Below are 27,706 nucleotides of genomic sequence, written 5' to 3' on the forward strand. Positions count from 1 at the left end.
TTCTTAATATTTTGTTGTTATATGTAAAAATTATATTTGTGATTATTCCTATAAGGAATTGAATGGGTGTTTAGTTTTGAATATCTACAATGAAAATTACTTTTCAAGTAGAAATGGAGAAAACTTGACTGCCACTCATTGTTTGTATCTCAGTTGAGTTTAAAAAGCAATCAAAATAGTGAAACTGCATGGTTGTATGTAGGTGGAACCATGATGCATTAATGTTTCTTCTAATTGTTGAATGTTTCTTCTATAATTGTTGAATGTTTCTTCTAGAAGCTACATTTCATTTAGTATTGTTCTTTATTTCAATTTCTATAAATTTTGCATTGTTTTTCTACGTTCTTTAAAGAATTCGACACTCAGATCCTTTGAGTTTATACAGCTACGCGACACATGCACTTGCCACTTGGGTTAGCAAGCACAACTAAAACAAACGAATAGATTAAAGTTGGTACGGCCAACAGTGACACACTTGAAATGCCATACATTCATTAGAGATAGCCTCGGCCTTCGAATGACACCGAGTCTACCACGATCGTGGGAAAATTATGACTCCAACAGGATTTGTTCTTTAAAGTCAACACATTCTATCGAGCACGTCATGTGTGAACGTTTCCTACAAATGCTGCAACTGGGACCAATCTAGTGCTTTTCCTAGTGAACTTCTGTTTTTATTTATTTTATTTTTATTTGGAACCAAGAAAAATTTGGTAAAATTTGGATTTGGATTCCATCCAGAATTTTTTTTTGGAGAATCTTAAAAAAAAATACATTTTATCTGTTTATCGTATATTATGCGATTATAAATCATTTTGATATTTTTTATTTAAAATTAAACACAAACAATAAATAACGAAAACTGACCGTACAATATACGATAAACAAATAGAATATGCAAATCCGAAAAGGATCCTTGATATGATTTTTACCATCTACAAAAATAGGGATAAAAACACATGAAATATTTGCAAGAATACAAGGGTGTTGTAGTATAGATGCTCATGCAAGGTCGTTCTTCTCAAATACTATTTGGATAATTTATATATAAAAAATACCTAATTCAATACTTAAAATTAAAAGTTGAGAAAAGAGATTTTAGACTTGAGTAATATTAAAAACGAATTTTAATTAAAAACAAATATGACAAACGAAAAGAGTTTTAAATACTAATTTATAAAAGCACTAGGTTCCACCATCACCTAGCAATCCTATGTATTTTTACCAATTATTTATGAACTACACATGCCACTTTGAAGGTTGGGTTTTCCTAATTTATATTCTACTTGGATCCTTCAACATAGAACGTATATTTAACATGCAACCCATCTGGACGTTCAGATCAAATCTGAACATGAGAGACTTATTATGCTTTATGAAAACCCCTTGAAAAACCATGCAACCTTTAAGACGTGGTGTTCATCTTAAGTGAAATTACAATTATTAATCACAAGAAGTCAGCATCAATTTCAGGGAACCTTCCAACCAAAATTACATCAAATTACTTTTCTAAATATCCTAATGGTGATCAGGCATTAAGACAATTAGATAGTTTTAATCACGGTGATCAATAATTCAAAGTATGCATGCAATCAATCATAAGCAATTAAATAAATATTACATATTCATGCTAAGGCTCAAGGCTTCGCCTAGCAAAAGGAATCAGTTACGCATATTCATATTTAAAATCATAGAAAATATTATTAAGAAAATGATTGAAAACACCTTAAAGTAGAAAATCTCCAAGAACCCTGGCAATCACTCTTTGTCTCCAAAGTAGCATAAAAGAAAGCGTAGTCCCAAACTAGGGTTGACCAAAACCTTAAATATCTCCCTCAAAGCCAGCCACACAAACCCTAGGAACCAAGTCTTTTATTTCCACTAGGAAGCTAACTAATAATAAAATATATTAAAACATAAAGTCCGAATTAAACTAGGAGAAACTGCACAGAAAATGTCCAGTCACGTTTTAGCCTCAAATCTCCTTCAAATCCAGCCCATGATAGCTTATTTTGAAGATCATGATGTTCTGAACACATCTCCAGAAGGCCACAAATTCATCCGAGGTCATCTTGGACTCCAAAAATGCAATTCAAGCCCAAAATGTCACTATTCCAGCACTGCAGTGGTTCGGTATGGGATACCATACCAAAACTAGTATCCCGAATCCCAAACCAAAATTTTTTGGGACGGGAATTTGAAGACCAATCCCAAACCAAATTTTCGGGAATCCCGAAATATTTTCGGGATTTTGGGACAAATCGGGAATCCCAAATTGAAATATGAAATTATGAATTGTTCTTCAAATATATAATTCAAGAACACATTCATGAACTAGGAATTTCATTTCATTCACACTACCATTTAATTGAACACTGGCATGCCTGACTATTTTTATCGTAGTCAAAATTCAAATTAATTAAACCCTTTTTGCAATCTGTTGAGAGACAAAAGAATCAAGTCTTTTGAAATCATCAGCCATGGCAGCAGCAATAATAAAATCCACATGAATATCAAACAGAACATGAAAAATATGCAAGGTGTAGGTCATTCCAGGTTGCAGAGCATGAATTAGAAACTACTAGTATCAATTATAAAAGAATAATATATATATATATATATGTATAAATATATATATATATATATATATATAATAATTAACATTATATATTTTCGGTTCGGTATGGGATTCCCGAAATATTGAGAAGCCAATCCCGAATCCCATACTGAAATTTTGGGATCGGTTCGGGATAGCATCCCGAAAATTTTGGGAATTTCGGTTTGGGAAATTTTTGGTTTGGGATCGGGATTTTTTCGGTTCGGTTTGGAATTTTTGGGAATTTTTTCCACCCCTAACTGCACATTGCTCCTTTATTTTATCATCAGAAAATAACCGTTGGGTAGAAAAATATGATATTTTGATAGGATCAAGCTAAGTGACTCACTATCATCCGCCAACTAGAATTACTCCAAAATTCGTCCACTTGACCATGTTTTGCTCCAAAAGAAGTCGAAAGTCCTATATTGAAAATATAATTCAAAGTATCAAAATTCTCCCAAAATATTAACCAAAACATATTAAAAATAGGATAAAATATATAATGTGAAATTGACTCATCAATCCTCATATATAATATTTATAAGAGTTGCTTTCTGACGTGTCTTGTTATTTGTATATTTGTGCCGACCACTAACTTCTACAATTTAGCATGTAATTTTCGTGCACGACCTAATTTATGAAACTAAGTGGATTCGTTAAAAGACTTGGATCAAATAAGTAACACTTGTACCACTTCCAACAATTATTATAACTTTTGAATCTATAACAAATTCTCTATTGATTTTTCTGCAGACTGATAAACCTTCCCAGTTCCCACCATGCAATTGCGTTGCAAATTAATTTGCATGGAAAAATGCTCATCTCAGCAGACCAGAGACGGCGAGCTATCTGTAACCACTAATTAATTAAAACAACAGGAATAATGTGTATGACAAAACGACTTTCACACCCCGCCGTATGCTGCTCGACAACTTTGTGGAAAAACAAATCAAAAGAAAAGAAAAAGATCATTCGTAATTAATATTCATATATGTATCTGAGTCTATGAGTCAGGAGTTTTGGAGTATTGACTAAGGGCTGGTTTGGTATTGCTGTGCTTTGAAAGAAAATTGATTCTGTTGTGCTGTGAGAATAAGCAGATGTGAAATAAAGCAGCAGAATATTTGGTAAACTTTTTTGTAAAAGTGCTTTTGAAAAAAAAAGTAGTATTATAGTGTTTGATAAACTTTTATGTAAAACATATGTGAAAAAAAAAGCTGGTTTTTCAAAGGTGGGTTTTGCAGCTTTGTGTTTTTTGCTTTTTTTCACCCAAAATTGTGAAAAAAAAACATGAAGTTGAATGTTTACCAAACATAAAAAAGCTTCCAGCTTTTTTTGATAGCCACTTTTTTTCAAAATCACCTTGACTTATTTTTCATGAGTGCATGAATGCACCAACTGCTGCTAGAGACGTCTGTGCTATGCTTGTAGTGATATTGTGTGTTTGGGATGTTAATTAGACCATCTCCAATCAAAGGGTATTTGGTCAATATTAGCCTTGAAATTGAACAAAATAATCTCCAACCAAAGAGCATTTACAAATGGGCGTACTCGGGGCTTAAATCAGCCCCCAAAAGGCCTAAAAAGTGTCACCCCTAAGCACTTAAGCCATCTCCAATTGACCCGGCCAAAGAGCCATAGGGCTAAAAATAGCTCGAAATGACACGAAAATGGTCTACAACCAAGGGCTAGACCAAAGGGCCATAGGGCTAAAAATAGCTTGAAATGATACAAAAATGGTCTCCAACCGAGGGCTAGGCCAAAGAGCTTGTGGGCCCCACCGAGCCAAAAAACTGAAATCAAGCCAGCAGGCTGGCCTCATCTAGCCTACCAGTCAGCCCTCTCCCAACCCAACAATTCAAATGCAATGGTAACTTGGCATCAACATGATGCCAGCTAGCAACAGCTAGCTGACGTCATAGTGACACCATGTTACTGTTGCATTTGATTTTTTTTTTTTTCAGACAAATTTTTTTTCCTATAAATACTTAAGCCATTCCTACACCATTTCTCACATAATTTTCACCATTCATACTATCTTACCTCATTTTACTTCAATTCTTCATATTCTATTCTCTTACCTCTTCCAATAATATTTCCTTCAATTTTTTCAATAATTCTCAAATTTCCACATCTGCAATGAAAGGAAGGGCTTGGACCCGAAAAGAATATGAAGATCTTTGCAAAGCTTATAGATGGGTCTCAAAAGATAGTGTCAAGGGGAGTTCTCAAACAAGTGAAGGTGTTTGGACTTGTACGTCCAAAAAGTACTATGAGTTCTACGAAGTCACCACTCCACCGAATCCCCGAAACCATGAAAGTTGTTCTTCAAGATGGAAAAAACATCTTCAACCAAGTTTGAATAAATGGCACCAAGCAGTGTTAAACACCCAAAGCAGACATGACAGCGGAGCCAATTATTACAACGAAGTAAGTGTTTTCACAAGTTATTTTAAATATTTAATTATATTACATTTAATTTCATAAATTCATTTCGTTTAATTTTTGTAATTATATTTTCTAGATACACCAAGCGGAGGAATTGTATATGGATGACATGAAAAAACCCTTTAGTTGTCACGGTTGTTGGAAAATTTGTAAGGGGTGGGTGTTATTTCAAGATCCACCTCAAGAAAGATTTGGTCCTACTCTGGTGTTCGGAAATGTTTCCTCAAATGCAGTTGGGGATGAACAAGGATCTCCTATCATTCAAGAAATAAGGGTAGAAAATCCATCTCCGGATGAATCTTCCATACCTAGGCCTACAGGACAAAACAAGGCCCAAAAATTGAAGGAAAATGGCAAGGCAAAGAATGATTTAGCCTTTCGAGAGGAAATGACGTCTTCATTGCGATTAATGGTGGAGCAAAATGCCTTTGCCACGGAAGAAAGGAAGCATAGGCACGAAGAACGGGCAAAACAAATACAAGAAGAGATGGCTAATAGGAACATGCAAAGGAACACTTCGGAGTACACTCCAATGAGTAAGGCATGTTTTGATAGGAAAAAGAGGGAAATTATGGCCCAACAGGAGTTGTTTATATCCAACTATACTCCTACAATGGTGGATGAAGATGACGATTATAGTCTTTAAAATGAAGTTGTTGTAGCCTTTAATATTTAAGTTGTAGTTTTTAAATTTAAATTGTTGTACTCTTTAAATTAAACAATATCAAACAACATGAAACTTAAACAACATTAAACAAACACAATCTCCACCCTAATATTACTTAGGGGAGTTATTCAAACTTAAACAACATTAAACAAAACATTTAACAACATAAAACTTAAACGCCTACTCCATGGTTCTTTTGGCCCAAAGATGTGCAACAAGATCCTGTTCTAGGTACTTGAATATGGCACGCGAATGTGTCATCCCATGGTGTCTCATGTACTCATTTAAAGAGATATTACCAGTTCTTGGATCCAAAAGCAAATTAGGCCCATCATATATTTTCACACAAGCCCTCATTAACCCATTTAGAGTATCTTGGTCGTCATCAAACTCTCCATCAATATAGCCATCTCACTCATCCTCCACAATCATGTTGTGTAATATGAAGCACGACATCATGATGGAGTTCAATTTATCTTGACTTCACCCTCTTGATATTTCCGATATGCTTCTTGGTGTAAGTTAAACCACCTTTGGGCATCATCCACGGGTTTGCAATTGCTTGGACCAGTGTCGCCCACTTTGGGTAGATGGCAACTGCCAAGTAATACCCCATATTGTACTGACGCTCATTGATATAGTAGTCAAGTTAAGGTGATTTACCCTCCGTTAGGTTATTAAAGAGGGGTGAACGCCTGAGTATTGTAATGTCATTTTGGGATCCTAGGACTCCAAAGAAAGCATGCTAGATCTATGTGTCAAACGAGGCAACCGCCTCTAACACAATAGTTGGCTTTCTAGATCTTTCGCTAAATCCTCATTGCCATCCGGTGGGATAGTTCTTCCACTGCCAATGCATGCAATTTAATGACCTTATCATGCTTGGAAAGCCACAGTCTTCAGCTTTGCAAATAAGCTGAGCCAGATATGCTTGATTTGGTTCACGGAGGTATCCTCTTTGTAAATTTGAACAATAATTCAGCAAGATTATCAAGGCATGTAGACTCAAATATACCATATGTATTATCCATCTCATCAGCTGGGGAGACATAGGCCAGCATTCGAAGTGCAATAGTAACCTTTTGATGAAGTGAGAAACCAGGGCCGCCTGCTATATCCATCTTCTGTCGAAAGTATGGATTGATATGTTGGACATCATGAAGTAAACACTCAAAGACATGACACCTCATCCAAAAGCGACGTCTGAAATCCTTTTCTGTGTACACTGAGTTGGAGTTGAAGTAGTTATTCATCAGAGTCTCATACGCCATCTCTTTATTTTGTGGTTTGTAAGAGTGACCAACAATAGAGCCATCCCATTGAGGTTGTTCTTCAGTTTCCTCACACACCATGACCTCAGCCATTGCTGCCATATATGTTGTGTTACGCCATGCTTCATCATCTTCATTGGACTCCTCATATTCTCGTCTCATTTGTGCCCATTTATCTTCCAATTTAGAATTGGATGAGGACCCCTGGATGGAATACGAAGAGGATCCAAAGTTGGAATTCATTGCAAACTTGAATTGAAAAAGATATTTGAGAGGGCAAAAATGAAGATGTGTGAATTCTACCCCAATATTCAGCCAATTTATTAACATTAGAAGCTGAAGATGAGAAATGCCACTTATATAAGAATCCTATCTAAAATTTGCACAACCAATTACATCTCGACACATGGTACTTGAAATCATATTTGAAAAATTATTCAGATTACATAAAGATAAGAAATCTGGAGAGTTACTCACTTTAGTGACATGTGGCACTCGAAATTCTATCCGAAAAATTATTGAGATTACATAAAGATAAGAAATCTAGAGAGTTACTCACGTTAGCGACACGTGTTACTCGAAATCCTATCCAAAAAATTATTAAGATTGTATAAAGATAAGAAATCCGGAGACTTATTCATTTGGCGACAAGTGCCACTCAAAATATGTTCGAAAACCATATTTTAATATGGTAGTTTAATTTAAGTAACCATATTAATTCAATTGAAATAATAAATTATGTTTAGTCTATGGCCCTTTGGCCCCCTCGGTTGAAGATGGTATAAAATATGGTATGACACTGTTCATTAAAATATAATTTCTTACAGAACTACAGGGCTAGAGGAAACCATTTGGCCATCCTTCCATTGGAGATGGCCTTAGGCATTTCTTTTTGAGCTTTTTAGTTAATGACATGGTGAAAAGGTAATTGGGCATGCTAAAAAGTAATAAAAATACAAAGAGAATAATATTTAGCCAATATGGTTAAAGACGGAAAAAATTAGTTTGTTACTATTCCTTAAAAAATTATATTTTTTAGGCCTATGTGGCCCTCCATAGTTGGAGATTGCCTTAGTAGTGTATCTGATTCAAGTTTTCGATATTAGAGTGATAGTGTTTGGTGCTTGGAGTGGAATGTCAGGAGGTTTGGTAAGGCTGGGCAAACAAAGGCATGGAATAAGAACCTCTTGAGGGAGGAAATAGAGGAGAGGTCAAGATTTGAGATGATGCTACTTGAAAGAGCATTTTACCATTCGAAGACCTAAAAAAGATTCAATTGGTCCTCTAGAAGAGTCGAATTTAATACATCTTACTTATAAAAAGAAAGAAATACTACTAGCTAGATTGTATTATTAAGTGGCGTCTTATTTATTATATTTACTAAGATTGGAAATGTACTCTTATGTTATGATTGAGAGACGTAAAAACAACGATTAGGACACTTTCGCTATTGACCGCGTGTGTATAGGATGAAAACATCAAAACAAGCACAAAAACCTCTCACTCAAGTTGACTTGACAAGCGGGAAAATTCCATTGTTTTGCTTTCCTCAGTGTGAGCAAGTCTGAGTCATACATTGCTGCACATGCCTTAAATTTCCATATCTATTTCCCCCACAAGGAAACTGCACTGTAAGAAGCCTTGAAGCTCCCAATAATTCTCTCCTCTTAAATATTTATCCACCTCCCTTACCAAATAAATATATACAGCTTGCTACACACACACCCATATATTATTTATAGACACCCTCCAAGTCCAATATATATAAGATCTCAATATATATAACATATATATATATATATATATTTATATATTGTATATGTATATGTCACCATGTTGAAGCAGCACAACCACCAGTCACTGATGAAGATGGAGATCACAGTGCTATCAGCCCAAGGTCTGAAGACCTCATCTCCCTCTCTATTCTCCAACAAAATCAGACCCTTCATCACCCTCACCACTCTTCAGCCCACTATTGCTCCGCCATGCACACCCAAAACCAACGGTGATCGCACCCTCCACGTGTACAAAACAAGGGTGGATGATCAAGGAGGCGTCAACCCTACGTGGGGAGACAAATTTCATGTCCCTATTGATACAACTTTCTTCAACAACGGGTATTCTTGCATATGTCTCCAGCTCTTCACCAAGAGGCTCATAATGGGCCGGGTTCAGCTGGGTTGGTGCCAAATCCCGGCCAATGATATTGGGTTCCCGCCGGCTAGTTCGGCACGGTTCTTGAGTTACCGGCTACGGGCTAGGGACGGTTCCAGGACTAATGGGATTGTGAACCTTTCTGTGAAGTTGGAGAATTTGGGTCCGGTCAACGATCACCAGCCTTTAAACTCAATGACTGCACCGGCTTTTGGTATGTGTGGCACAGTCATTGGTACGCCGGTCACAACCCTACTGCCACCCTTGGGTGAGTGCTCTGTGAGTCGGAGAGGTCGGAGAGGTCACATGGGTTTTGGTTGTAAAGAGGCAGATGGCTGGGACCATGTCAATAATTTGCACTAAAACCACACACTTGGATGAACCCAACACGTCTTTACTTTGGTCGCGTTTAGTTGTTAGGTTTTTTGGGAATGTAACTTTTATGTCTACTTTCTGGAGATGAGATGAGAAATTATTATTACCTTGTTTGGAAACGAAGAAAAATATGATGAGCTTAATTTATTTATAAGTTCATGTAAATTTTTTTTTTTTTTCTTTTTTCTAACAACGAGAAATGAAGATTTGAACTTGGATTACAAGCTAGTTGATAAAACAATGTTGTTTATTTCAAATGTTTTGAAAAAATGCATTCCTATGTTTAGCAAGTGGAAATTGATTTGGTATAAATTTAGTTTCACTTGAAATGAAATTTGGAAAAATCAAAAGGAGCATGCAATAAAATATTAGAGTACTAAATCTATTTTGAGAGCTCTATATAAAATTCATATTTCCACAGTATTTCTTAGGTTATAGCGCAAGGATTCACTTCCTTGAGCTAGCTTATTACTCTAGAACATTACGCTAAACCGAGATTCTATATTTGATTTCTCGTTTTCCCAATATTTTTATATTAAAAAGAATCTCACTTTCGACAAAGAAATATATTGTTGTGTTTTTTCCTGGTGGAGAAGCTAGAGGTACACATCAAAATGCCCAATGTCGTGAAAAGATTGATACTTGAATCAAATCAATGACGAGAGTGAGGAGAACTTTCTTGCAATTTTCTTTCTAGTAAGTAGTAGTGGTTGAGACGTTAGAAAAACAAAAACAGCCACTAGTTGTCTAGTATTTCCAAATGTAAAGACTAAAAGCTCGTCAAATCCAAGCAATTGACTTTCACTACATTGGCAATTCATCTTGGGTGGTGCAATCCACACTCATTTTTACTTCTTATATACACCTCTTAATTTTGCTCATAGTACAAAAAAAAAAGCTGACAAAAATTAACAAAAGTGTATAGAAGATAAAAAAAAAAAGTGTAAAAATAGCACCACCCTTTATCTTTCCTCATTGGATAAGATCCATGACAACTTTAGAGATTGGTGGGTTTAACTTACTATCATTTTAATCCCCCAATCCTATCATTTTGTTTAATTGATTTGATTGTGATAGGGCATCTAACTCGCAACCATATTTAGGGGTGGACAAACTGGCTGGACCCCCAGTCGGGGCGGGTCCAGAAATTCTATAAACAATGGAACAGGGCAGGTTCCGAAAATATCCCCGTGTTATTTCGCCTCTCGTCAATTTCGGTCTATTCTTACGTGACGAGAGGCAAAAGAATAAAGGGATACGTCTTTGTTCAGGTCAAGTATATTTCATAAACAATTGACTTGTGATCATTTTCTTCGTATCGTTACTCAACAAAACTTGGTTTATACGAACGCGTGTTACGTGTTGCAATATAAACAAACTGAGTAACAACACTACAGTAGTTACGATCACACCAAAAAATTATTCCGTGTTCTGATATAGCAGCCCTTTTTAAGTGCCATACAAAAGTAGACATTGGGATTTATGCCTTGTTACGACCTTGATGTGCACGACTGTAATTTGCAAGCACATTTCTTACTAACTTGTGATAACACATTTCTACACAATCAAGTGAACTTTCTTTCGAAAGCAGTTTGTTTATATATATATAATTTACCGTGTAAATGCCCTGGCAACACCCATGTACAGAAGGCACCTTAAGAACGCCAGGGCAACAACGAAAACGATGTGCTGTTGTCAGTCACTACTACGCCGACAAGATCAATGACAACTGCCATGCCTACTCTACAACAGCAAACAACATCAACAATGACAATATAGAAGACCTGCAGTGTGTCGAGGGCGAAGCTTTGCATTTGTTTACCCTCCAGCAGGACGTCTAAAGCCTGCTTTTGAGTTCAGTGCCAAGCTTTGCATATGATTACACTCAAGTCTCGAGCACGAATTTGTATGTAATTCTGCAGCGTGCCCAAGCATAAGTCCATGACGAGAAGAATTTTAAACTTCCCCTTGATCCTGGCTGCTACTCTTCAAGATATTGTACTTGCAGAGAGGACAGGTAGCGTTGATAAAAAGCCACTTGTCAATGCAGGAACAGTGAAAATGGTGGCCACAAGGAAGTTGCCTCAGTTCCACTCCGTCGTCATAAGAAGAAAGGCAGATGCAGCACTCCTGTAAATTGCAATGATCATCTAACTGATGTGAGAAGAATTTTTTGAACAGTCCATTTGTGACACGAATACAAAACAAAACCAACTTTATGACAGCTGACGTAGACAAAATCCTCGTTGCTAAAAGAACGCAAGAGAGTAAACAAGACTATAAGTCAAAAATCAAGAGCAACTTACCGCATCCTCCTGAGAAAGAACATGTTCAATAGGTGAATCTGTACCACATTCAGTCATTACTCCTCCACCTTGTCCATCGCCGGCAACTTTCTCATTACCAACTTTTCTGAATTTGAATTTTGGAAGCTGTTCGATGTCTTCCTTAGATGCTCCATCCTGCTTCAATAGCAGGTCACACAAACATAATACGGGGACAAGAAGAATGCCATTGATATTAATGCTAAGAGCTAATAGCTACACTTCAGTAAATTAATAATTCAAATTACTTCCAAGTTTTAGTTAATACAAAAATCAAGCACATTCCCATCAAATTTTTGTCAGGCCCAATAAATTTGATGCAACTAAAAGAGAGTCAGAAAATTTAATAAATGAAACAAATTAGTATAATATTAATAAATCTTTCATCCCCAAAGTGCTCCAAGAGAAACTACTATGCATCAAGTTTGGTAAACCTCATATATCAATAGAAAGAAGAGATCTATGAATCTTAATAGTTACATAGGGTGCTTCACGGAGACACCAAGAAATTCAACCATCTATGATTAGTATCAAATTCTAAGAAGGATATACCCGATAATTTCTAAGGTGATGAAAGTTAACAGTTAATGAAAGAAAGGAATGGTTTAATTTAGTGCAAACTGTTTTACCAACACGGGAACTTGCCCGTTATTTTGAGCTGATAAAGGCTATCCACAAACTTTCTTCTATACAAAACATCAGAACTGAACTTTCCAACCCACCCCACATAAAGTTATGCTAAACCGGAAGCAAGCCCATACAATTGGGTCCCATTTTAGAGTCCAAATTCTCCAACTAAAAATCTTAATACATCGAAATTTCTGTTCACATTAACAAGATTCAACTAATTTTTGTTATTATCAAATATTTGGTAAATAAAGTTTGCTATCGCAGAATTATATAGAACGTGTCAGGTTTCGCTTTCATTTGTCAAGCCTCTAGTCTAGTACTTATAAACCAGTACTACAGCAATATTCACCTAACTTACGGAGTGGTAATGATAGAAAACACCAATAGTTATGAACATGAAAACCAACACAGCCCCACACACAGAAAAGAGAGATAACTGGGCATGAGAACTACCTGATCTGCGACAGCATATAAAAGTGCAATAATGCACGGAAGACAGCAACAAACCGCGATACCAATGATGCAAGCCAGCGCAACACAGAAAACGACAAAAAACACATCAAAACCCAGGAAAATTATACATAGCCTGCAGACAAAGCCACATTGCCATAGTTAAGAGTTTATAATTGATTTCAAATAGATGGATGAGAGTGTTAGAGTGAGAGAGAGAAAGAGAGAGCCCAAACCAGTAAAGCTGCGGGGAGGCGTTTGCTAAGGATTGACCACCTGCCGATACCCAATAGAACCCAATGATCCACCAGATAAACGAAAACATTGTATTTGCAGATTCCAGGTGTTTAGCAACGCTGCTGAAAGATACAAGCAAAAACAATGAGAAGATATGAAATTACGATAAACGTAACAAATAACAGCATATGTCATTAACTTTTCACACAGTACTGGCTCCAAATATAACAGCATCCTACAATCCCAGTACAAAACCAGTTCAATCATCAATAACCGATTCTAACAGACAGGTAGCATACAAAATTTCAGATTTATAGAGCTTCAAACGAGAGAAAACCGGTGCCATCAGCAATCCGTAAACGCAAAAAGACTCATTTAACTAATTCTCTACTCTACATCATAATTTCGCATAAATACCGATCCCTCTATTGGTTTCAAAGAGATTGGGACCACAATGCCAAAGACAGCAAAAACAATGCCAAGGACAGCAAAAACATTAGTAAAAGTAAATACCGATCATAATTTCATCATAATTTAGCATTAGTAAAAGTAACTTTTACTAAGAATCAAATGGCATGAACAACAATGCCAAAGACAGCAAAAACATTATAAAAATAAAAAATAAAAAAAATATCACCATTATTCCAGCAACATTTGCGCATTCGAATCATAAATTGCAGCAACTAACAGCAACCCACAAACAAACATTACAATTGCGAAGCACAGCTAACGTTGTTACCTGGTACCCTCCTCAGTCATATGATCAGCCAACGACACGTACTGCGATGACAAATCCCCCTCTCTCGACCCAGAACCCAAATTCCCAACACTCCTCACCCCTTCCTCCGCAGAATTCACCCCCGAAAACCGGCTTCTCTGCTGGGACTGCCGCCTCCGAAACTCGACGCAAACACAAACCATATGCACCACGCACTGCACAGCGTACCCCACGATCCACAGTCTCAGGGGCACATTCGGCAATTCGTCCCGGCTCAGAACCAGGACCGTCAGCGCCACGACGACGAAGGCGAAGTTCCAGATGATGTCGAGAACCACCACCGGCTTGGAGTACGCCCAATCACTCTGCCTCTCCTCCAATTGCTCTGCCGCGGTCTCGCGGACCAGCATCGACGGCTCGCGCATGAGGCGGCGGCTGCTGGCCTGGCGAAGAAACCGCGCGGCCTGCTGCAGGCTCTGTCGGCGCACCAATCGCTGGCGCCCCGAGTTCGAATCGTCAGACGACCAGCCCGAGTTGGTCAACAACGGCGTCGTGTCGACGATGTTCTCCGCAGATCGGTTTGGCGAGGCCATTTCGGTTTCGAATCAGAATTTGGGGATGTTTAGTTTCTTGCGAGGTCGTCGAATGGAATGCCCTGACTCGGTGAGTTGAATCGGCTCAACCCATGCGGATCTCCGAAACGGTGCGTTTTGAGCGGGAGCTCTGATCGTTCTTTGGCGGTGAGAACGATGATGGAGAAAAGACAAACGCCGACGATGACGATAACGTCGTTCGAATACGGACACGGCTTTGGAATTTTAACTCCGTTTTCTTGGTTTATTTGACCAGTGCTTGGTAAAATTGATTTGACCATACCGTACACGTTTCGTTTGGTATTTACAGTTTAACTCGAATTATTTCTTTTTTTTTTTGTTTTTTTTTTTTTTTGTTTTTGTAATGGTTCTTTTGTAAAATAACACAATATTTTGATGAGGAAAATAAATTGAGAATTTAGAAAAAATTCATAATTTATGTATTAAGTGGCTGCCACCATCACTATGGATGCCACCACCATCAAATATTGTTGTCTTTCTGTCGCTGCTGTCACCATCCACTATTATAACAATCGTCTCCATGATTAACTTTAAGAAAATAAAATTTCGTCATTTTAATTCTATTATTTTATTATTCTAAGTAATTTTAAAATTTTTCATTGGTTATTTTATATTTCTAAGTCATTTCAAAATTTCTCATAGAGACATAATGTAAAAGCATAGGAAGTTACCAAAATGGTTCCACTTCCACCCACATGTAAATTCATGGGTATATAAGTGCATTCTTAATGGAAAAATGCAAATAAGACTTTCTCAAAACAAAACTCTCTGCAACCTTATGTTTTGGGCACAAGTTTTTATAATGTTGGCACGAAAATTGTGCCAAAAATATAAAGTGACGGAGAGTCCATAAATAATTCTATTTTTTAAAGTCTCCTTAACATTTCTCTTCTTAACGAATAGAGAACTTAACTTACATCCCATCCAAACATGGACACAGTGCAAAACATTTCCTTGTGTAGCATATGCAAAAGTTGATACAACTAAAAAAAAAAAAAACCTCCAACATAATCTTCATCATATTCGGTCGGAATGTTTTGATGTCCACTAGGGAATTGATCCTCTCCGGATCTCCTCATTAGGCATCCCATAAATCAAGTGATACCAACCATTCATCAAAAATTGTATGATCACAATTTTTTCTTTTTTATATTTTTCATGCAAAACTAGGCTGCATTACTGTTGAAAATATAAAAAAGAAAAAAAAAACTTTGGCCATACAATTTGTGATGAGCGGTTGATGTCACTTGATCCTCGAGATCCCCAGTGAGGAGATCTAAAGAGGATCTAATTCCATCCACTAATAAATATAATGGTGCTAAAAATCATGTGTCACTTAACTCCCTGTCGCACAAACAAGTGTGTGAAGCATGGGAGGGGGGTGGGATGCCTCTTGAATGCATGTACTACGCATTGATCAGAGCAGCGGTGATCGGTTGAGGTTTCTTGGACAAGTTGGTGTATGATTTTGATGGAGTTCATGGGATCGGATTGAATATTAATTGTATAATGTAGACGAATTAGTTGTGCTGTAAAGTTGTAATTCAGACAATTATTTACTGACTTGATAATTTACAATTTTTATGATTGCAAATATGTTTCATATGGATCTTCAACTTTCTGCGGATTTTGATGTTTCTTTTCTCTATATTAGTAGTCCAATTAACTTACCCAAATCGCCATTACGTTAATTCTTTGGAAGGTGGGCGTCGAGGTCGTGAGGCGTAACAGTGGCTGAGGCGCAGTCCTTGCGAAGAAGATGACCAGCTGCATTTCGTAATACAACACTGCGTCTCACTGACACCTCATTACCCTCACATTTCTCTGATAAAATAAAGTCAAAATTTAATTAAAAAAAATAAAATCATGTATGTCTCTACTACCGTCACCATTATTATCACTATCACCACTTCACTACCATCACAACTATCACCGCCACCCCACATCACCACATTCTCATCTATCATCTTTGACACCACTACCCCCACCACCATCGTTGCCACTATCATATTGGCCTCACCATCACAACCATTTTTGACACCATTACCACCCTCAACGTTCACATCTTGATTCTCTTGATTACATTGTTGGTTTCGCAACTAGGCGTACCAAGAAATGTGATTCAATTCATATGCAATTTAATGTGATAATTCTTGAGTGATTGAATTGTTTTTTATTTTATTTTTCTTTTGATTTTCAGTTCAACGATGTCATAGAGAACGAAGGAGACGCCATCAATAGAGTTACAGATTTGGGTGTCTTCAGCAGAACTAATCTTAGTTTTGAACTTTGTATAGTTTTGGACATAAAATGCTACCTGGAATCGCGTACCAACATCTCCGATTCTTGTCATGTAATATATGAATGAAAATAACACTCTTTGGCTATGCCATACCAAAATTTCAATTTTGTTAACTTTTGTTCCTTAAACATAATTTGTAAGGAACATCTAAACACATGGATCGAATATATGTATGTAACACTACTCTCTGCCGCATATATTTTTGAGACATTCCACATGTTAAACAAAGTTTCAAACCCCACAACAACATGTTGATACCTAAAAGTATATACTACAACAAATAATCATAATCAAAATACAAAACCATCTCAAAAAGTCAGAACTATCGAATTCGAATCTTATAAATACTCCAATTTCAACCTAATTTATTTTCGAAAGTTTTTAACCAAATTTTTAGGTTTAGAATAAGAAAGTTAGCTTGACTAAAAAAAAAAAAAAGAGAGAAAGAATAGGCTGAGGCTTTCTGGAACTCTCTCTCTCTCTTTTTATCATTTTGAGAGACCTTCCCTCTATTTTAGGGTGATTCTCACCGATCTGTGTGAGTGGTTTCCAATCGAGTCCAATTCCGGTGCCGCTGATCCTAGCTACGGCTGAGATCGATGGGTTTTCTTTTGTTTCTTTCTTTCTTTTTTTCTCTTCTCCTATCCGTTGTTTTTCCCCTGGTTTTCTTGGCTGATTTGCCTTCTTATCTCCCCTTTGATGTCACTTATCCATATTCATCCAATTTTCGAGCTTTAGTCACAGTTTGCAGCGATTTGTTGCGGTCTTCCGAGTTGGTGAGTATAGATCTGGTGCTTCCAGTGGGTTGGGTGTTCATCGCACCACCACATTCTCTTTGCTATTTGCCTTTGTTGGCAGTGTTGCTTGTGGAATCCCACAAGGTTCTTTCAATTGGTTGCGGGTTCTTTGTTGTCTGTAGCTATGCTAGGAGTGAAGCTTGGGATTAAATGCTGGTATTGATGATGCAAGGATTAATTAGGCATAAGAATTTGTGTGGATCGACATGCACGGCTGCTATTTTGGTGGTTCCAGTGATGGTTATGACTGAGGATGCAGCGAAACTGGCTGTTTAAAGTTTTCCTTGTTTCGGTCTCAACTTTTGGTTGTTTGTATTTTTTGTTTTTGGGCCCTTTTGTTGTAAATTTTGGTCCTTTGTGTTGTAAAGTTTTGTTGTTGGTAATTAGGGGTGGGCATTTGTGTGGGTCAACCAACCAACCCATCTAACATTAATTGGGTTGGGTCGGTTAGAAAGCCCAAAAAATTATTCTCGGGTTTAAACCCGACCACCCGAAGTCATGGCTAATCTTACATGGGTTGCAATATTACAAAACTGTCAAAACCCGACCACCCGAATATAGATATATGTTAGCCCATTTACATGATTTCTTCTCTCAATTACTCAATCTCCTTTTTTCGTCCAACCCTCAGACACAAGTTCATAAATTAAGCTGTTGGAAAATCATGCAAGATTCAATTTCATCCCTGATTATTCTCTATGGCCTCTTCGAGATTGATCCCTCATCTTCTCTCAATCTATAAAAACCCTATAATTTTATTGTTTTTCTCTACGCCACTACATCCCTCCGCTCATCAGTGCCTCTTCCTCCACTGGTGGATAGTGGTAAGAACAAAAAACCAAGTAGGAAAATGTCCACAGTGTGGGATCACTTCACCAAAGTTGATGGTGGTGAATCTTTTGATCCCAATGACCCTAGAGCTACTTGTAACTACGACAAGAAGAGGTATGCTTGTGATACTAAGAAGTATGAGACCTCTAGTCTGTGGAATCATTTGTCTAACCAATGTAAAAGGTATCCTCATAAGGTTGAGGACAAAAAACAAAAAATCCTTAGCTTTGGGAGAAAGATGGTAGCCTTATGGCAGTTGGCTTTAGTAAGGAAGCTTGTAGGGTTGGGTTAACCAAGATGGTAGTTCTTGACGAGCTACCCTTTAGCTTTGTTGAGAATGAAGGGTTTAAGCTTTTTTGTGGTATTAGTTCCCCCAAAATGTACCCATCTCTCACGCAAAACTATTGCGAGAGATGTGTTTCAATTATATTTGGATGAGATGAGACTTTTGAAAAATGTGTTGACCATAAATGCACAAAGAGTTTGTCTTACCATTGATTGTTGGACATCTGCACAAAACATTAGTTATATGGTTTTAACTGCTCACTTTGTTGATTGTGATTGGAATTTGCATGAGCACATATTGAATTTTTGCCCTGTACCAAATCACAAAGGGGAAACAATTAGGAAACTGATTGAATCCTATTTGATTGAATGGGAAATAGAAAATGTGTTCACTATAACTGTTGATAATGCTTCAGCAAATGATCAGGATGTTAATTATGTGAAAAGAAACTGAAAATTTGGAAAATTGATGTTCTTGTTCTTGATGGTGTGTACATGCATTTATGATGTAGTGCTCATATTGTGAATCTGATTGTGTCTGAGGGGTTAAAGGAATTGCATGAATCTATATTGAGAATTGGATTCGCTTTCAGGTATGTGAGGTCTTCGCCTTCAAGGCTAAAGAAGTTTAAGGAATGTGAGGATCGTGTGAAAATAGAGTCTAAGGGTCTTGTGGTTTTAGATGTACCAACAAGGTAGAATTCCACCTATTTAATGTTGGTTGTTGCCCCAAAAAGCATTTGAAGGGCTGGAGGAAGATGATGGACATTTTATTACTTACTTTATACACGGTGAGCAAGAAAAGGGTATATTCCTCCTACAAGTGATGATTGGGATAATGCATCAAATTTTGTTAGGTTTTTGAAAACCTTTTATGATGTGATACTCAAGTTCAGTGGATCTTTAACTGTGACTTCCAATATTGCATTTCATGAGATGTGCTCAATACAACAAGAATTAACAGTCCTTAGTAGCAGTGGTGATCATTTGGTGCAAAAAATGGCCATTAGTATGAAATCCAATTAAGACAAATATTAGGGTTCTGTGGGAAATGTCAATAAGCTGCTGATTATTTCAATGGTGCTTGATCCAAGATTTAAATCGGATTATGTTTCATTTTGCTTCAGTTTTGTATACGGTGCAGATGAAGTGACTAAATTGACTAATGGTATTAAAGATGTGTTAGTGCAGCTTTATGACTTTTATTTGAAGTCTAATGAACAAGCTCCCCAAGCTCCTAATGTTGGTTCATCTAGTAGCAGTGCGCCAATGGAAGCTGCTGATAGTAGTTCTATTGAAGATGCAAGGTTGTCTTAATTTCTAAAGATAAGAAAACAGAGAAATAGAGGTGAGTTAAGAAGTGAGGTGGATAGGTTCTTACTGGAACCTCATGAGAATCCAATGGATAAGCAATTTAAATGCTTGAAATGGTGGAAGGTTCACTAGGAAAAATATCTAATTTTAGCTAAGATTGCAAGGGATGTGTTTGCAATACTGGTAATCTGCCTTTAGCACTGAATGGCGTATTCTTGATGATTATAGGAGTTCCCTGACTCCTAAGATGGTAAAGGCACTGATTTGCACTCAAAACTAATTAAAGGTACCTCCTATCTTTTCAGAAGTTGAATCATCATCCATTGAGGAGATGGAAATCCATGAGCATATAATATCAGGTAACAAACTATTTAAACTTGTATTTGGTTTTCATTTTTCAATTAAATACTTTCTGACTTGTTTTATTTTAATTTATATATGTTCTGTAGAGCTTTCAGTTGCCTCCACATCTGAAATGGATACTGTTGATTAGTATATGGTCAATTTAAGGTACTTTGCAATTTCTATGAACTAATCAATGTAAACTTCTATCCAAATTCTAATGCTTTGTGTTGTTATTCATGGTTTACTAATGATTTAATAAACGTTTGGAATCCATTGTAGGCTTACAACCCCTTTTGAATGCTTTTGACCTTTGACTTTGGGAATAAATTCGTAGTTATTGTCAAAATGTTGCTGATGGTCGTCAACCTTTGCTGCTCAAAGCTCATGGATACTGCTACTATCTTAAAGCTTTTCATTATGTTTAAGTTTTGAATTTTATTATAATTTTGGGATTATATGTCAATTTATGTTTAGCTTTGGATTTTATTAAGATTATAGAATTGTTAAGTTGATTTTCTTTTATGGTTGAAGTTTGGAATGCGGATTTTAAGTTTAATAATAAAGTATTTGAGATTTCAAGTTCATTTTTGTTAAGGAAATTTAGATTTACACGATTGAATGATTTTAATGTTTGTTTGTGAAGAATAATAAAATTGTTATTAAAAAAATATTATGAAGCCCAAACCGATAAACCTGCCTAACCCAACCCGCATAACAATGGGTTGGTTGGGTTGGGTTACATGTTTGAACGGCTGAAAATGGATTCTAAAAATCACTATCCGAACTCATTGGGTCAGCCAAAGGATTGAGCCAAAAAATAAAATATATATAAAAAAAAAAAAAAGAAAAAAAAAAAGAAGAAAGGTGGGGTTGGATATGTAAATATCAAAAGCTCAGGCCCTACAAACAAATAAATAGGACCTTCTCCAAGCCCTTCGAAATAAACAGCAGCAGGGCAATTTTCCCTCCAAATCGAAGCAAGAAGGCAAAAAGAGGGCTGTTCGGGAGAGGGTTTTCAGTTCCAGTCCATCTTCTTCGTGAGCCGCCACGACCTCTCCTTCTCTGTCGCAGCCATCAGCAGACGGCAGCAGCAATGGCGTTGTCTTCTTCTTCGTCAGCCTACGACATGCCGTGGGTGGAGAAGTACAGGCCCACCAAGGTCGCCGACATTGTGGGCAACGAAGACGCCGTGTCCAGAATCCAGGTCATCGCTCGCGACGGCAACATGCCCAACCTCATCTTAGCCGTACGTTTCTTTCTCGCTCATTTCTGCACCCAATCCAACGTTTTCAATTTTACTAAAACCCTAAACCCTAGCGGAATGTCAAATTTGTAGCTTGATTATGTGGATTTATTCTTTGTAATTTTGTGTTGTGGTCTGTGATTTGTGTATTCGTTGAGGCAGTGGTCGCTTTTCGTGGAGGTAAATTCGAATGAGCATTGTAGTTTTGAAGTTTTGGACTATCATCTGGGCTCAGTTTGGTTTTAGGATATGAGGAGAGGAATGGGGCTTTTTTATTTGGTAGACAATTTGATAAATTATGCAACATAATTGGCATTTGTAGAATTGAAGTTGAAAAGTTTGAGAGAAGATTGGTTAAAGGCGATTCATTGTGTTGGATGCTTGTGTTCTCAGGTTCCATGGGTATTCGTAAGTTTGAAATTGGGGAAATTATTGTTGCCTGTTCAACAAGAACAGTGACGACTTATAGGAATTTGAAATTTCTGTCTGGTTAACTAGAATTTGGATCAATTTGACGAATTGTTAATATTACGCAGAGTGGAAGTGAGGTACATGCTAGAAGCAACTTCAGTTTGGTATCAAATTTTACGTCAACAGAAACTTTGGGATCTTATGCTTAGAAGAGAGGTGAAAGTGTAAAAACTATTGGCCCGTTTAATAACCATTTTGATTTTTAGTTTTTTAGTTTTTATTTTTGTGCTTGAGATAGAGAGAAGCGGTATGGGAGAATGATGAATAAAGAAGGATGAAGGGAGGTGGTGGGAGGGAGGAGGGAGAAATGAAGGAGATTATTTTGAAAACAGAGACTTGAAAGTGAAAACAACACAAAAGTGTTCTCTGTTTTGGTTTTTAGTTTTCATGTTATATGTCACTCCATCCCCTTTTGCGTTTTTTCCACCATCATCCTTCACACTCTTCATTCCTCCTTTCTCCTATTACTTTTCCTCTATCTATAGCACAAAAGGTGAACACAAAAAACTTATAACAAAATGGTTATCAAAATGTTCCGTATGGCATTGTGAAAGATTTCCTCAATACTGAGCTATTAAACTTATTTGAGGGGTGGTGTTTTGTGTTTAGGGTTATTGGTGAACTAAGCGGGAAGGTTATAGTTGCTTAAATTTACTTAACCTATGCCTTGACTGATCACTGTTTATTGTTTTCAGGGTCCTCCTGGAACTGGTAAGACCACTAGCATACTGGCTCTTGCACATGAGCTTTTGGGACCAAACTATAAGGAGGCTGTTTTAGAGCTGAATGCATCAGATGACAGGTGAGTACGTAAAATGGTCTTGATGGAATTCAGTTTCTAAACTGTGATTGGGATTTATCATGAACTTTTTTACTGTCGGTTCTTCTTTAGGGGAATCGATGTTGTGAGGAACAAAATTAAAATGTTTGCTCAAAAGAAAGTTACACTGCCTTCCGGACGCCATAAAGTTGTCATATTGGATGAAGCTGACAGGTAACCCTGGTGATATTCTCCATGAAATCAATCTGAAAACTTCAAATTGCTCTTATCCATCTGCCTATGTGTTATAAGTTTTAACTTTTGGTGCATGGCTGTTCATCCTTTTGTCTGTTTCTTTCATCACAGAAAAAACATTTATCTCTCTATTTTATTTGATGCTACAACATTGTTATTTGCATTACTTCGTTTAATTATTAATTTTTGGGTTTGGCTCTGGGTGTCGGAAATACTCTGGGTGTGTATTGTACACAATTCAGCATGACATCTGGAGCACAACAAGCTTTGAGGCGAACAATGGAAATATATTCAAATTCTACTCGTTTCGCTCTTGCGTGCAATACATCTTCCAAAATCATTGAGCCTATTCAGAGTAGATGTGCCCTTGTCCGGTTTTCTAGATTGACTGATGAGGAGATACTTGGTCGCCTAATGATTGTCGTTCAAGCTGAGAAGGTAAAGAAATTTCTTGACATTGTATGTAATGTCATTTCTGCATACTGTCATTATTTATCTTCAAACGTAGAGAAGTATTTGTGCAACTTTACTTAACTATTAGGTTGTATTAATTCTTTTTAATCTATCTACACTAGTTTATTATTGAGGGCATATTATGTTTTCTCTGTCAAAGCTTTAGCTTCTGCGGTGATTCCATCTTATTTATTTCCCCGTCTATTCAGCTTTATTTCTTTTCCTCATTACGTCTGGAGCTTTAAATGCTAACCTTGCTAAGCTATTTTGTTTATCGGAAGGCTGTTCATTTACTCAATAAAATGACATTTGCATGTCGTCCGTAATCCTTTCCTCTGTCAGTGTGTCTCACTTGCAGCACAACATGGTAACATGTGTTTTTCAATGCATTTGTGCTATCATTGCCTAGAGATTGGAAAAAAAACCCTTGCAACCAGTTTCTTATCTTTCTAATTTCTAGTAGTCTTAATATTGGTTTTTAGGTTGACATTTGAATTAGCCTCTTAAACTCTAGGGTTGCAACCGGTGTTTCAGAAGATATTTAATAATTGTGCCTCCAGATGAAGCTTAATAAGCATCTCTTTGCTTGGGCTTCGATGTTTTTATTTCCTAGGAATTCTACCAACTTCCGAGAACATATAGGTCACTTGTTGAGATTCACTATAATTTGAGCCTTTCCATCCAATGATCAAAAGTTGTTTCACAATCAACCATTGCCATGTATAAATTATATTTGAAATTTGGGTGGTGTATGATTCATCTGCGTTTTCTGTAAATGAAGGTTCCATATGTTCCAGAAGGTCTTGAAGCCATTATTTTCACCGCTGATGGTGATATGAGGCAGGCACTGAATAACTTGCAAGCTACAAACAGTGGATTCCGGTTTGTGAACCAAGAAAATGTTTTCAAGGTCATACTTACAAAATACCCTCAAATATTCTATTGTTTTGTATGTTCTTTGGTAGTCCTAAAGGATTTGCTTTGGTTTACAGGTCTGTGACCAGCCTCACCCATTGCATGTAAAGAATATGGTGCGCAACATACTGGAAGGGAAATTTGATGATGCTTGTTCGGGTCTCAAGCAGCTCTACGATCTGGGTTACTCCCCAACAGACATAATCACAACCTTTTTCCGTATCATAAAAAACTATGATATGGCTGAGTTTTTGAAATTGGAGTTCATGAAGGTACATATGCACACTATGCAGAGATTTCCCTCTCATTATTTCTGAGATCTTGTGTTTTGACAAGTCTTTTACTCGTGCGAGTTTGCAGGAAACTGGATTTGCTCACATGAGAATCTGTGATGGAGTTGGCTCGTACCTTCAGATGTGTGGTCTTCTGGCTAAGCTTTCCCTAGTTCGTGAAACCGCGAAGGAAACATAAAAAAAGAAAGTCGTATTAATTACAAGTAGAACCTGAGACTTTTCGATGGTGAATATTTGTATTGTACTGTGGTTTCGATTCAGAAATCGTTTTGTTTTGTCGGGAGAAATGGATTATGTGCAAGTTCTTTGTGTTTGTCTAGAATTGCCAAGCACACTATTAAGTAATGGAAATTTGAAACATGATATTCAGTTTCCTTCCAAGGTATACATGTTACAAGCTACAAAATACTTGTTTCTCGTATAATTTAATGAACAAATTCTAGACAAAATGTGAAGTTCAAGAAGCCATTAGTTATTTTTTTGGTAGCGGAAGAAATCGAACTTTGAACCTAGCTTAAACCTAATTCGTCCCTTCACTCACCTCACCAATTGGGCAATACCCTGAGCCCCGAGGGATTGACTATTGTGTACGTAGAAGCGTGCTAGAGACAGTTGTTTACACGTATGTGAACTATTGAACCGTCTAATGTCTATGCACGCTTCTACATACGTATGCCGGCTGAGCCTCAAAACTGCAAAATTAAAGTTATAAAACAGCCCAGTGCTTCCTAAACGGTGTCGTCTTGGGCGGGGGAAACAGCGAGCGCCTATGGCAGTTGACGTTAAATTGGGTACCCGAGGCATTAGGGTTTTAGAGTTTGGACAGGTCGAAGATTTTAGCAGAGGAGAGCGAGCAGCAGCAGGGGCGGCGCAGACATCAGCGGCACAGAAGCAGCGGAGGAGCAGCCATGGTTCTGAAGACGGAGCTCTGCCGTTTCAGCGGCGACAAGATTTACCCGGGAAAGGGAATCCGATTCATCCGCTCCGATTCCCAGGTCTTCCTCTTCGCCAATTCCAAATGCAAGAGGTACTTCCACAACCGCCTCAAGCCTTCCAAGCTCACCTGGACCGCCATGTACCGGAAGCAACACAAGAAGGTAGAACCCTAACATCCGTGAAACGCTGCGTTTTGGTTTGAATCGTTGATTTGTTTGATGGATGAATGAGGGATATTATCGTAAGCTCATCTGTCTCTGATGTGATTTGCTGTTTAGGACATTGCTGCTGAATCTGTGAAGAAGAAGCGCCGCTCGACCAAGAAGCCCTATTCGAGGTCCATTGTTGGTGCCACATTGGAAGTTATCCAGAAGCGAAGGACCGAAAAGTCCGAAGTTCGTGACGCTGCCCGTGAGGCTGCTCTTCGGTATGTTTAATTGAATGAATTATTTTAATAAAAATGGATTCTGGGTTTTGTTCAACTTGTCCTTTGTTGGTTCATTCACATCTCTGGCTTATATATAAATTGAATCAAATGATTAAGATTTTGAAAATTAGGGTTTTGTTGTGGTAGGCTAACTATGCGTTATGAATTGAATCAATTGATCAAAGGGCAATTTGGAAATGATTCTGCAAACTTCTGCTCATAAGCACTTTTGTTAGAAGCATACGAACATTTTAATCACAAATACCAGTGCCAAGAAAAACACCGCATTTAGAATTCAATAGCACTTTCTGCTAGTGGTGTTTTTGGTATCCAGAAGCGCTTTTTGCCTTACCAAAGCATTCCCAGACACACTCTAAGTTGATCAATTATTGGTTTTGTTCAACATGCACTGTTGCTCTTTCATATTTATGTGTATTTGTTAAAAATTCAATCAATTGATTAGGACGAGAAATTCAGTTTTGGGTTTTGTTCAACAAGGACACTGTTAGCTCATTTAAATCTGCACGTGTGAATTTGGCAGTGAAATTAAGGAGAGGATTAAGAAGACCAAGGATGAGAAGAAGGCGAAGAAGGCCGAATTGGTGTCCAAGTCAAAGGGCCAGTCCAAGGGAAATGTGCCCAAGGCTGCTGCTCCCAAGGCCGCCAAGCTTGGAGGTGGTGGTGGAAAGCGATGAGTTTTCTTCCTCTTCCTATCTTAACAATTTACTCAACTTGTTTTCCTCTGACAATTTAAGTCTTTTCTGGTTTGCATTTTTGTATGGATTAATATTTGCATTGTTGGCCACTACAATTTTGGATCTTCCTGTTGGGTTTCAATTGTATCACTGAAAGTTTTGTCATTTTTATTATCATACCTTGAACGTAACAAGTTGTCATTCCAATTAAGTCCTAGATGTCAAATGTAAACCTGCAAACGGGTCGTTTTTATGGGGTTTGGGTCAGTCTCAAACCAAACTGTTAAGTCAACGGGTCACCCAAACTAACCCATTAAACTAACGGATCACTCAAACCCAACTCTTAAGCTAATGGGTGGTAGGCATGGGTGGTAACACTTTTCAAGGGATGGAGAGGTTTTTGGCAAAAGTACGGTGGATGAAAGAGGATGATGAGTTAGTTTGGATAAACGGGTAGGGTACAAATTGTCAGCTCTACTCAAACGAGGCCTTAGAGAAAATATTGTTGCTTTGTTACATGGCAATATATTATTTAATTGAAACAAATGATCATCGTGGCTGCGTTTTGATTAAAACAAATTAAAACCTTCATTTACGTCTGAAACCCAAAGTTTACTGACTGCCAATTCTTTGAGGGGTGTGATATCCACACACCCTATTTTACTTCTCATACACGTTTTTAATTTTCGACCGTCAGATCGGATGAATTGAAGAAGATCAACGGACATAAATTATCAAAGGGTGTGTGAGAAGTAAAATGGAGTGTGTGGATAGCACACCCCATATTTGATTCTAGTTAGGGCTGGTTTGATATTGTTGTGCTTTGAAAAAAGATGTTTCTGCTATGCTGTGAGAATAAGCAGCAGAGTGTTTGGTAAACTTTTTTTGTAAAAGTGC

The 27,706-nt window shown here is 37.4% G+C and overlaps 4 protein-coding genes and 1 pseudogene across 7 annotated transcripts; 4 read left to right on the plus strand and 1 right to left on the minus strand.

Moving 5' to 3' along the window:
* Positions 1 to 4,738: 4,738 nt before the first annotated feature.
* LOC137721925 (uncharacterized) lies at positions 4,739 to 5,693 on the plus strand. Its single transcript, XM_068460944.1, has 2 exons — positions 4,739 to 5,029; positions 5,124 to 5,693. Exons 1-2 carry the CDS (start codon positions 4,739 to 4,741, stop codon positions 5,691 to 5,693), a joined length of 861 nt encoding a protein of 286 aa, XP_068317045.1.
* Positions 5,694 to 8,555: 2,862 nt separating this feature from the next.
* Positions 8,556 to 9,690, plus strand: LOC137723573 (BON1-associated protein 2-like; annotated as a pseudogene).
* A 1,361-nt stretch (positions 9,691 to 11,051) lies between these two features.
* LOC137722797 (E3 ubiquitin-protein ligase At1g12760-like) lies at positions 11,052 to 14,826 on the minus strand. Of its 4 annotated transcripts, none has more exons than XM_068461891.1 (5): positions 13,895 to 14,826; positions 13,155 to 13,274; positions 12,922 to 13,054; positions 11,821 to 11,979; positions 11,052 to 11,644 (listed from the first exon to the last, which is right to left on the minus strand). In XM_068461891.1, exons 1-5 carry the CDS (start codon positions 14,464 to 14,466, stop codon positions 11,471 to 11,473), a joined length of 1,158 nt encoding a protein of 385 aa, XP_068317992.1. In that variant the 5' UTR covers positions 14,467 to 14,826; the 3' UTR covers positions 11,052 to 11,470. The 4 variants fall into 4 exon arrangements, with proteins under 4 accessions (XP_068317992.1, XP_068317990.1, XP_068317993.1 ...); XM_068461889.1 differs by having other exon boundaries at positions 13,155 to 13,277; positions 13,895 to 14,824; XM_068461892.1 differs by having other exon boundaries at positions 11,821 to 11,976; positions 13,895 to 14,822.
* Positions 14,827 to 21,321: 6,495 nt separating this feature from the next.
* Positions 21,322 to 25,132, plus strand: LOC137723390 (replication factor C subunit 2). The gene is made up of 7 exons (XM_068462583.1): positions 21,322 to 21,607; positions 22,771 to 22,877; positions 22,968 to 23,069; positions 23,333 to 23,528; positions 24,325 to 24,453; positions 24,536 to 24,730; positions 24,819 to 25,132. Exons 1-7 carry the CDS (start codon positions 21,455 to 21,457, stop codon positions 24,927 to 24,929), a joined length of 993 nt encoding a protein of 330 aa, XP_068318684.1. The 5' UTR covers positions 21,322 to 21,454; the 3' UTR covers positions 24,930 to 25,132.
* A 419-nt stretch (positions 25,133 to 25,551) lies between these two features.
* On the plus strand, positions 25,552 to 27,000 carry LOC137722766 (large ribosomal subunit protein eL24z-like). The gene is made up of 3 exons (XM_068461849.1): positions 25,552 to 25,848; positions 25,966 to 26,114; positions 26,656 to 27,000. Exons 1-3 carry the CDS (start codon positions 25,660 to 25,662, stop codon positions 26,807 to 26,809), a joined length of 492 nt encoding a protein of 163 aa, XP_068317950.1. The 5' UTR covers positions 25,552 to 25,659; the 3' UTR covers positions 26,810 to 27,000.
* Positions 27,001 to 27,706: the final 706 nt, after the last annotated feature.

This window comes from Pyrus communis, chromosome 17 (assembly GCF_963583255.1).
Source record: "Pyrus communis chromosome 17, drPyrComm1.1, whole genome shotgun sequence".
Taxonomy (NCBI): domain Eukaryota; kingdom Viridiplantae; phylum Streptophyta; class Magnoliopsida; order Rosales; family Rosaceae; genus Pyrus; species Pyrus communis.